The sequence below is a fragment of the Taudactylus pleione genome, unplaced genomic scaffold (genome assembly GCF_031769625.1).
Source record: "Taudactylus pleione unplaced genomic scaffold, aTauple2 ptg000065l, whole genome shotgun sequence".
NCBI classification, from domain to species: Eukaryota; Metazoa; Chordata; class Amphibia; order Anura; family Myobatrachidae; genus Taudactylus; species Taudactylus pleione.
Window position 1 is genome coordinate 99,364 of NW_028284467.1, and position 12,015 is coordinate 111,378.

Below are 12,015 nucleotides of genomic sequence, written 5' to 3' on the forward strand. Positions count from 1 at the left end.
CTGGGTCACCACAGCGCCCCCATCCTCTCCCTGTCCCATCCCTCTTTGCTATATTATTTATCCCGGGTAGTGGTCTTGCTCTTCAGCTGTTCTGTCCGTGCTGTCCTAGCGCTGCAGTGGGACACAGGCGGGACAGCTTAGGGCATCATACAATAGATTTGTTCACTGTTTTGTTCTAATCTTTTAACAAAAGAAAAAGAGAGAGGAAAAAGAGTCTAATTGTTTTTTGTTTCCTATTTAGGCCGTATATGAAGGTCCAGAGCTGAATCATGCCTTTGGACTTTGCCACCATGGTAACTTTCTATTCTGGACAGAGTACAGGAGTGGCAGTATATTGCGGCTAGATCAAGTCTCCAAAGTCGTCACTCATCTGAGAAATGAAAGGCCACCAATCTTTGAAATCCGGATGTATGATGCCCAGCAGCAGCAAGGTGAGGATTTCTATGGTTAAGATGAAAGCGCAAAGGCAGAATGTGACAGCCCTGAACACAGCAATCACTGTAATTATTCTGATGAGTAGTAGATCAATGTATGTTCTCTAGGAAGGGAAGAAGGCTCATTCATACAGGCCCCTTGTCTCTACAGCCCTGGCCCAAAGCTGAACACCACAGGCCTGTTTCTCTCACTCTCCAAATCCAGTGGTTTGGAGGCCAATAAAAAAAGTATTCCGTCATGTTATTCCCAATCTGATATTTTCCTTTGTAAGTCGGTAGGTTACTTTTAACAATACTTTACATGCATGGAAATCTAGGAAAAAATTATTTCTAAATCATTGGATACATTATTGTGTATAGTTGTTGACAAATAATACACATAGTTTGGGTATGCACTAGACCAGTGTTGGCTAACCTTGACACTCCAGCTGTTATGGAACTATATATCCCAGTATGCCCTGCCACAGTTTTAGCATGCCCTAATAGCAAAACTGTAGCAGTGCATGCTGGGTTATGTAGTTCCTTAACAGCTGGAGTGTCAAGGTTAGCCAACACTGCACTAGACCACAGTTGTCTAACCTTTTTCAGTCCATCACCCAGATTAGGTCAACTTTGAATCCATTGATTTTAGTTAAGAAAACATCTCCTCTTAGCATTGGTTACAGGTTAAACATTCTCTTCTCTGAACTGTAACAATATGGAAATGAGGTATTAGCACAAAGTAAATGCTATTAAGAAATCGTTTGTAAGATATGAACTTGAGAAACCCCCATGAATAAAAATTATACTTATTATTTTGCCTGGCACCGTTAAATTAAAAACCCTCTTCTGCTTTACTAATCAACTGACTACTACCGCATAAAGCACCTGTAACAAATGGGGAGGGCTGCAGCAGGCACAGATATCTGACCAATGAATACTTAGGTGCAAATAATGGTGAATAGTAAATTAATTTCTTATTTTCCTGTGAATTTAGTCCTTGGGTGCTCCATCCAGGCTTGTCAGTTGATGAGCTAGATCTTCACTTTATTCAGAGACCTGTTACAGAAAAAGTAGCATTTTCAGCAGGTCTTTCATCACCAGGCACTTTATAAGTAATCGTAAGAATAAGTAATACACATCTTACCATTCCTAGCATCACACATACACAACACCTCCATTTCTCAGAAACACATTTAATAGGGAATTTGTACCTCATGATACTATCACCAAATTACATGTACCCATAAAGTGCTTTTTTTTTAATATGGATGACAGTGTATACTTTTCTTTGTCTAATATTTTCATAGACGTTTACTGACACTGATCGTTATCACTGATTTCATTCTTAGAATTCTGGATGATGTTTGCAGTCTGATTTAGAGTAAAAAAAAATGTAATTGAAGTCTACATTAACATTCTGGTTTCTTAGTGTTGCATTTTGGCAAATTTTACTTTTTTTTTTTTCTTTTGAGTTGTATGTAAATATTTTAGTCATAAATTGTAGTATTGATATAGTTTTTAATTATTTTGCTGTATTTTATTTCGACAATACCTGTGTTCCTACCTTCTTTTCAAAGTTGGCTCCAATGCTTGCCGTGTGAATAATGGTGGGTGCAGCAGCCTTTGCCTGGCAGTGCCTGGGAGCAGACAGTGTGCTTGTGCTGAAGATCAGATTCTGGATGATGATGGTGTCACTTGTAATGGTAAGCATAATTTCTCTTCTTCTTGCATAGTATCACAAATGAACAGACTTGGCAGGCAGCACTGGAACTTGCATACAAATCTATCCATGGTATTGGGGTGGTGCTTTTGTAAGGTTGCACCTGATTGAATAAATCAAACCAAATAAAACCTTGTATTCATGAATTGTCACATATTAATTGATGGCACTATTTATGTGACCTCCAAGAACTGCTTTCTCATGTTTATTGAGGTGATACAAGTCTCCCGAAACAAGAGGCGTGTTTAAGAGTGATGCTCTCTTCAAAAGTTATTGTTTGGTAGAACCAGGAACCGTGTGCAATTGTTCTTGGCAAACTGGCCACTAGAGGCACCGTTCCACTCCATTTTTTTTTTTTTATTAACTTTGGCAGAGCAAACAAATCACTTCTGTAAACTGGATAATAGTTTTAATGATCACAGGAAAGCTAACATAAAGTCTAATTCCAGATATGATATATTGGCACAAACATTATATTATTCATTTTTTAAATATTGTGAGGAATAAAATCTCCCCTAATATATTTCTGGAGCTGAATACACCGTTGTAACTGTACAGTGTTCTTAGATATGTTGGATAGTGTGTCCTTCAAGCATTTCATCTGTAGTTCACTGTATAAGATCTTCCTAGACATCTATTTAGTAAAGATGAGCATTGGGTAACTACACACATTTTTCTTAGGCATTCAGCAACAAAGCTCCGCTCTATTTAATGTTACATAGAATTTTCAACATCCAGATAGATTTAAATGCAGCTCCTAGCTGTTGATGAATGGAGAAAATACTAGAACATAACAGCACAAAGTGCTGTGTGGAGCATTTCACATTCTTCTCCGCCATATTGTTAATTTGGTCAATTGAGAGCCATCTATGTAGTCTTGGCACGTACAATCGGCATTGTAATTTAATCCTTAAACAAGGCATACACTAAAACCCCACAGCAATAGGATTCCCTGATGTTAATTAGTCTCTTCCTAATTAGGTTCTTCATTGAATACCAATTTCACATGCATGTACTTTGTTCTGTTTCAAGGCAACCCATCCTATGTCCCTCCACCCCAATGCCAGCCTGGGGAGTTTGCCTGTTCCAACAGCCGCTGCATCCAGGAACGCTGGAAGTGCGATGGAGACAACGACTGTCTAGATAATAGCGATGAGGCTCCCGATCTATGCCGTAAGTAAACACTATTTGTAGTAGGGTTCTGTGTGTGTGTGTGTGTGTGTGTGTGTGTGTGTGCGCTCTGTAGTTTGTCTTTTCCATGTTTAGAAATAGAGCGCACACAGCAGGTGTTCTCAAATCTTAATTACATTTCAGAATCTCGCATCTATTCGAGGATTCTTTTCTTCCTGCATCATCCCAATTTATGGCCTGATTCAATCTGGGACGCTGGACCTATTCGGTCGCAGCTGTCCGACTGTTTACTGCACATGCACCGGAGCCACAGTGTGCATGTGCCAAGATGATGCTGCAGCTTTGGACGCAGTGCGAGGAAGCTGTAGCCTGATTGACAGGCTGCTGGCATTTGGGGTTGGGAAGGGGGCGTTTCAGAAAATAGAGGCTTGGCGAAAACAACAACTGTGTCGGCGGGCGGAACTTCACTGGCCTTTGACAGCTAGACATTATGAGCAACTTTAGGGTTGCACAGATGTCACACCAGATGATGATCAGATGCTGAGTCTTCGGACACATGCAGCGGATCTGAGAAACCCGCAGTGGGCGTCTTTTTACAAAAGGCACCCTCTGCAACATTAACATAGCTTCTGAGATCCGCTGCTACCGATGACCCAGCACTGACACCACGTCCATCCACCTCTGAATCAGTCCCTTAGTCTGTTCCTGAAAAGCAAAGTTGCATCAGAGCAGGAAAGAAATGACTATCTGTGTGATGTAAGTGTGAAATCTGTACATTTGTGTAGACTGAACATTTCCTATTCGATAATATGCACACAAGCAACATTGCTTAACTAAAATAGTTTGCTAATCTAATAATTTGGTCCAATATATTTACTGTGTCCGTCTCTTTGTCCTCATACATAAATAATTGTTTTATCTGTATGCAGATCGTGGTGTTGTCACTGTTTAGTAATATTGTTTGTAATAGATTTAATTACAGCACTCTGCAGGATAACACTTAAGGACACATGGCCTATGAAATCTATAATTTTATTGATATCTTGAATAAAATAGTTTACCTGCAATTTATTGCATAAATGAACATCTGATCATATTTTACGAGTCTTTGTTTTTAATTGCTATTGAAGATTTAGGATGCATTACAAACAGTGTGCTATTTAGCCTGCACAATGTAGCAATGAAATAATGTGCATAGTGAGGATAATACCATAATTAGAGGGAGACCTATACAGAGTTACCACTTTTCAAATGGAATTTAAAGAGAAACTACCAGCTTTATTCATCTTGTCTTTAACTCACTTTTCCTAACGAGCAGAATAGCAGGATTCCATCCAGGTACCCCCTGCTGATCGTGGGGTGAGGCCTGTATTTTGAATATACCAGGCAAAAGTGGATTTAGATTTCATAACTTGTTTTTTAATTTATTTTGTTAGACCAACTCTCCCAGTTGGGCAGCTGGCACTACCAGTTACACTTATAATAAGGTTTATGAAGTTCTTGTCCCATCTACCATTCACACAGTGACCTCATTAAATTCCGAATTTTCATAACAAAAGAACAGCTCTTGGCTGGTCTTCAGGAAAGGTATGGAGGTAACCATCTAACCCATGGGTGGGGAACCTTTTTTCTGCTGAGGGCCATTTTGATATATATAACAATATTCGTGGGCCTGGTAAAGGCCACACCCCCTCCATGTGATGTCACATGGGGGTGGGGGTCACAATCACCTGTGATTACAGCAATGCCTGGAGCATCCTCTGGATGCTCCAGGGAGCTGTAAGGGCACCGGTGTGACCATCTGAAGGGTCCTAAGGACGCTCCAGGCGGCACTGCTGCATAGTTTCTGGCTGCAGGGTGCCCTTCTAGGTACCTTGCTAGCCAGATGAGGGCTAGACCAAATGATTCTGTGGGCCTTATGTGGCCCCCGGGCCTGAGGCTCCCCATCCCTGATCTAACCCATAGCTTGCTTTCACAGAGGTTCTAATCTGTTCTAATGAGATGGTGGAGAACAATCCAGAGCTATTTTCCTTCTGCAGTGATCTGTGCAGAAAAAAGAATGTCTACTTGTATTTGTACTTTGTGATGCTGTTTATAAGCCTAACTTGAAAGTTTGCATTAAATAGGTACATGCTATAACCAAAACCAAAGTGGCACTTAATTCAATGATAATAATAGAGTGCAAAATATGTTGAGATACTGTTAGTCTTCCGTACTAAGCATTCATTTTGAAATAAGCACATGATCATATTAGGAAGCACAGCTATACTATACACTGCAGTAGATCAGTCATTTATTGAAGTGCTGATGTTTCATTGTTATCTAGTTGGGTTTGTAAGGCCCTGGCCTCATTTTTCTTCAGACATTCCCTTCCTCACACCCTACCTTAGTTGCCAGCTTTATGTTGTGGCTGCAGGAAAGAACAGTAGCAGTGGCTGTCCGATGCAGTCCTTGAGGTGCTCCCGATGCAATGTATGGGTTATGCCAGATTAAGGCACACATTCACTAGACAGGCAAAAGACTGCACGATTACGACATTGTAATCGTGCAGTCGTTTGTCTGTTTGTGATGTGCCTACACTGAACGAGCAGACGTTCAGTGAAGGCACATCAATCATCTGCAAACATGTTGCACCTGAGGATATCGTAAGGTTGTACAACATTTTTGTACGATGATAGATGTCTAAATGACCAGCGGGAACGTGCATCGCTGGGCGTTTTAGACATTTTTTAAACAACCTGCAAAGGATTTTCAAATGATTATCGAACGATATAACTATATCGTTATCGTTCAATTTAATCGTCTAGTGGATGTGTGCCTTCAGGCTTATTCTACACTACCGGTGTCAGCAGCACCAACGGTCCAGGTAGCCTTTGTGTATCATTCCGAGGGGAGTTTGGATAAGTTGAGTTGTTTGTGATGTTGGCTGCCATCTAGGCTTGTTTGGTTTGTGGGCACAGGCTGTGTTACTGAGTTATGTCTGTTTTTCTTTGCCAGCATAACTCTCTAATTTAAAAATGTTAAATAAAGCTGACCCTTTCGCTCGCTATCAGATCTCCTGTGGAATGTTTTTTAGATAGGTGGGAATTTTGTCAACTGCTGGGATGTGTTGTCTGACATCAGCTAACAGGGCTTTAAAACAAAAAAAAAATCACAAAATCTTGGTGTAATTTGTATTAGACTGATATTGGGCAACTGGAAATTTGGAACTCGATACTTTCCTAGGGAAGGTGGCTAATTACCTGCTGCATTTCCATGAGAAGACCAGCCCCGCTTCCTCTTCCAAAGCCATCAAGTCCATTAGTTATCATAATGCCGGGAGATAAAACTAACTTTAAGTTATATTAAATGGTCTATTGTGAATGATACAACTTGTTTGCACATATTGCTGTCAATCCACCACTTGACTCTGTGGAAGGCTTAAGGTTTCTGGTGTAGTGCCCTAGCTCTAATGTTTTAAGTTGCCTCTGTAGCACAGGCAATGAAGCTTAAAAGGCAACTTTAGACTAATGAGCCTGAACTTCTTTACAACAAGGCTCTTCTGAGACTTGGGTTAATGTTATGTATCCGTTCTGCTGCTGCTCTTTGTACAGGAGGTCATTAGTGGCCATTCTTATATTGATGGTTAGCGCTGTGTGTACAGAGCTTTATTACAGTTCAATATAGTTTTGGTGACAATATGGTCTTGCATTGCTCAGATCAACACACTTGCCCATCAGACCGATTCAAATGTGAGAACAACCGATGTATCCCCAACCGCTGGCTTTGTGATGGTGACAATGACTGTGGTAATGGAGAGGATGAATCCAACTCTACATGTTCAGGTGACATGATTTCTGTAAACATGATACTTCATGAATGTCTTTTCTCTGTTTCTCAACTACATCATCCTTTTTTGTTGCTTCCTATTACCTGGGTTCCTTTTTTAATTGCTCACTATATCCTTCCTTAATTTGGGTGGTGCAGTCATAGTGTTTATCATCATGAAATACAACTGCTTCTTTCCTTCCCCACAGCCCGTACGTGCCCTCCTAATATGTTCTCATGCGCTAGTAGCCGTTGCATCCCTAGTTCTTGGACTTGTGACCTGGATGATGACTGTGGTGACCGTTCAGACGAATCCTCTGCCTGTGGTGAGTTCCAGCTCCTCCAAAACACAGATCTAAAGGAAGAGTTATCTGGGCATGTCCATTTATAGAATAACAAATTAGTAAATTCACTAGCAGTGGTTTCCTAGACTCCAGGTATCGGAACTGCTGAAGCCTGAAAGTTGCCATTGAACAGTCACATGCACGCTCTTGTCTTGTTTGACAACAGGTATTGCTACTCAAGCCAGCAATCACTATTGCTTCTGTCTTGTAATTTTGCCCAACTCATCCAGAACATCTGGATGGTGTCATCATTGAATCCCTTATTTTTTTTATTTTAAAAATAAAGCACAGTGAGCTATACTTTAATGCACGACTGTGCTATAGTACTAATAAATCTATGAAAGGCAATGTTTAGCAGGGACAGATTCTTACCTGGCTCAAAAACTGTTTCATGTCTTCTATTGTAAAGTCAACCAAAAAAGCAAAATAAAAAAATAGAACAAATGGGATTGTATTACTATATTTGATGTAATAATTTTGAGCTCATCCACAGGCAATTGTTAACATCCAAATTAATCTCAGTGGCTTTTGTAGATTCTCCTCGTAGACTGCGATGAGCTGACATTGGGCTTTAGGTTCCTAATTGCACTTAAACAATTGTTTGCTACTTTTTAATATTCCAGTGCGGTTATGAGGGCGAGTGGCTTCACATTGCAAAATGATATTAAAGAAACACCCTAATCGCTTTAATTTACTCAGAATGATTAAGTGGCTTTCTTTTCAGTTTTGTATAAAGTTACATACAGCAGCTCTCACCTCTTTGTGAGATACACTGGGGCACTTTTGTAATGCTAATATAGTTACTGCATAACTTTTGTGTTATTTTTGTGTTCCCTTAAACTGGCCCCATCTAAAACTTTTCCAGAGTCCCTTTGGCTCTCTCTGTAGTCGGACACTGCGAAAGACTTTCAGAAGCGTTGTTCTTTATTTACAATAGAAAATAGATACTGAAAATGTGGCAGCTCATTATTGTTTACGTTTCAGCCTTCTCCATTCCTCTTGTCTGGGCTGCTAAATAGTAATTGAAACAGTGAAATGTTTATCAGTGATCCTTAGTGCTTGTTAAAGTGTCTCCCATAAATTACTATGAGTCTATTCTCCAAATGTTTTGTAATACATGCTCTTTAAACAGTGCTGTGTAAAAAGGTTTTTTTTCCAATGCAAAATGCACTTTTTGATCGCCTTCCACTGACTCAGCTACTTACCTTCACTCTTGTAGCAGGTAGGGACAGTCACTCCCCCATGTTACTTTACCTTAAGCTGGGAGCACATGTTCTAAGTTTGTGGCATTTAAAGTAGAAACCTAAATGTTTAAGCTGGTAAATGCATTTCTGCTGATCTCTGCACACTTTAGACAGTGTTGGCTTCAGGAATATTTATGCCAAGAGAGCAGATTAAATAAACATAAAAAAATGGGCAATTTTATTGCTCTGCTTTTTAAAATACTGATTAGTACAAAGGAAGTTGACCTAACGAGCAATGCAGCAAGACATTAGGGGTGTCCTTCCTCCTATGGATGGGGCTTATAACATACCCAGTAATAATTGGTAACCATAGGTAAAAATGTCATTTCTACTTCAGGGTCCATAGGGGGTCCACAGGGTTGACCTTGGGGTATAGGTTGGGAACCAAATCCGGGCACCACGCAGTTAAAGCTTTTAGCTCCCAGGATGCACTTGGGTCCACTCTCCCTATAACCCCACCCCCCAGCCAGAGGCACCTCAGTTTAAGTTGTGCCCGGCCGGAGTCGGGTCACCGTTTAGTGCAGTGGGGAGCTGATTAGCAGCCCCTAAGCTTTATTTTTTCTAAGTACAGAGTTTTTTTATTTTTACTTTGGACTTTCAGAGCGGCAGCGTCGGACTGTCCATAGGACGTTTAAGCTGCCGCTCCGTCACCCCGCCGGCGCTGAGACACCAGTACAGATCTGGGGATCTCAGCGGGACCCCAGAGTCTGTACTAGCCGGACTCTGCGGGCGCCCAGGACTGCTGCCGGATCCAAGGGGAGCAGGTAAGGTCGCGGATCACCGCTTGCGGCGATCCGCGCATTTAATATGCAGTCCTGTGCCTCCGGTCTCCGGGGACAGACCGGAGGCGCCGGCAGTGGCGGCGGGCCCCCATACCCCGTGTGTCCACTAGACCACCAGGGACTTACTGATCGGCGCTGGGAGCCGGCGTCCCGGGAGGTTAATAGCCGGCCAGGGGAGGAAGCTTTCCCTGTTACAGCGGCTCCTACCCTCAGCTCAGCGCGCCTTTCAGTATGTATAGTCTGGCGTCGCTGAGCTGCTTCCTCCGCGGGCCACGCTTCTTCTGAGGTCTCCAGCGGCCATTTTCTTGTGGTGCAGCAGCAGAGCTCCGGAGATGGCAGTGAGTCCAGTCCCCCTGCGTACCTCACCATCAGGTCAGTGTACACAGCGCTGTAGCCTTCCCAGACACTGAATCTGGGTAAGTTGAATGCAGTGTAATAGTGCAGTATATTATATGACATGTTTATGTATATATGTATATATCTGCATGGTATGTGACTTATGCTAGTGCTGACTGTCTGTATTTAATTCTCTCACCTGTCAGTGTATATCTATCCCTTTTCCTTATCTGCCCTAATACAGCTGTACTTAGGGTGGTTCTGAGACCTCACATTTATATACTCGTTGATATTTGTGAGGTTTGTCACATACTGTTGCGTGCTGCACGTTGCCACATTTTCGTTGGAACTGTGTGTTGCATACGCTGAAAATGGGTCCCTGCGGCTAATTTTAGCATCTGTCAGGACCAGTATAGCACTGCTTGATATTTCCGCCAAGATTGGTCAGATATGTTTGACCAGGAGATAGAGCGTTATACTGCACCCATTTTTGCTATCCTGCAAGTCATGTGCTGCAGGTGTTAGTGCGGAGGATTTGTTTCATAAAGGGTTCTGTGTGTGGCGTCATCTGGTGCCGGCCCCTTTCACGACCCCCTTGGGAGGTTTGTTTTCTCGGGATCCTCTCAATTGCGGATCGCCGGGTGGGCCCCATTGTTGTACCTCACCTGGGGGTTACTTCACCATAATGCCCTTTTCATCTCAGGGTATCTCGCAGTTTCTTGCACTCTTCCCCTGTGACACAGACTACTGCTCCCTGCAGGGGGTTTTCGCAGTATATGAAATCCCCCTGGTGCCACCATAGTCTGTCATTCCCCTTGCAGGGATTCCCACGGCCACCCTGGGTGGATGTCGTTTTCTACGAAACGCAAATTGGCGTGGTTGACGCCCTTTGATTACTTCCCAGTTGGCTCTGCGTGAACTGGATACTGTTTTGGGCTCTTTCCCTCTTACACGGGGGGAAGCCTATTTCAAGTATTATTATCCCTGCTTTGGGCTGGTGGCAGGTCCATTCTGGTTAGAGTGAATGTTGACCTGCACCTGTATCATACACCCTCAGTATTGCGTGCTTTCTGGTTCCCTGTTGCTGACTAGCGAGGGGATCGCATGGCGGGACTCTGGCTGTTGTCAGTTATGAGGTATTACAAGTGTTTGGCCTCCTGTCCCAAATTCCCTGAGGGTCATCACGAGCCCCTCATGGGGTGGATGGGCGTGTTACTCGTCAGATTACAGACGTTACTATGCATCCCATTCCTGCGTGGTCGGATTCTTCTGATCCGTAGGTAGTAACTCTGCCTGAAATCAGTATACTCGCTTTCAGGGGTTGTTACCCATCCTACCATGGCTATAGCATGGTTGGTTAATACTATTGCATACTGAGCTGATGTATTTGTAATGTTTTTTCCCCACCAACACGTCTGGGGTTCAAATGTATTTGGTCACTCATGTAATATATGCAGTTGTCATAGGTGGACATGCCTATATTGGATACCAGTCTCCTAACTTTCAGAGTTCCGGCTGCGACGGTATCCTCCGTAATACCCTATGGCTGCGCTCTGGGAATGCAGAGGTGCAGATACCATCTATAGGGTAGATCTTGTTGGGTCCTGACCTTGACAGTGGCAGTACAAATTTCCCGCCTTCAGCTATGCCCACTACAGGGCCTCAGACTAAGTCTATTAAGTCTTTTTGTCCTCTGGGTCAGCCTAAAGGTCTGTTTCTTCAACCGAGCAGGCCTGGACTGCCAGCCGATCCTGCTTCTGAACCTACGGATATATCGTCAGCATGACGAGACAGGCCTACCACTGGGAGATGTCGATTTTCTCAGTTCGCCGGGTACTAGTGTCTAGTTGCCGCGGCTACGTGGGTAGGAGGGTACGCCCTCTCTTTGCTCAGGCGGCCTATTTCCATGTGATGGTACGCAGGCCCTTATTCGGACCCGAACAGGGCCTTACGAATCCAGAAAGCTATACAGTTGTTGGGGTAAGCGGAGCTAATTGGGCCATCCCCACTTTCTCAGCGAGGGACTGGTTGTTCTGCTTTCTTTCTGGTGCGGTGGCTGAATGGTCCTCTTTGGCCTATTCTCTGCCTCAATTCCCTGAACCAGTTCCTAAAGCTACCTGGGCTCAGGAGGCAATCCCTATGCTCCATCATACTATGTTTGGAACCTGGGGACTTTATGGTATCACTGGATATACAGGACGCGTGCCTACGGGCACTTACAGAGACCTTGCCTCA

General features: G+C 43.1%; 1 protein-coding gene across 2 annotated transcripts in view; it reads left to right on the forward strand.

Annotated features, from left to right (window-relative positions):
• Positions 1-12,015, forward strand: part of LRP1 (LDL receptor related protein 1) — a 252,774-nt gene that overhangs the window by 79,073 nt on the left and 161,686 nt on the right. For both annotated transcript variants that reach the window (XM_088465881.1, XM_088465882.1), the window contains exons 12-16: positions 242-431; positions 1,994-2,119; positions 3,169-3,309; positions 6,966-7,091; positions 7,284-7,400. In XM_088465881.1, coding sequence (XP_088322007.1) covers positions 242-431; positions 1,994-2,119; positions 3,169-3,309; positions 6,966-7,091; positions 7,284-7,400 — 700 coding nt within the window. The remainder of the gene's footprint in view (positions 1-241; positions 432-1,993; positions 2,120-3,168; positions 3,310-6,965; positions 7,092-7,283; positions 7,401-12,015) is intronic.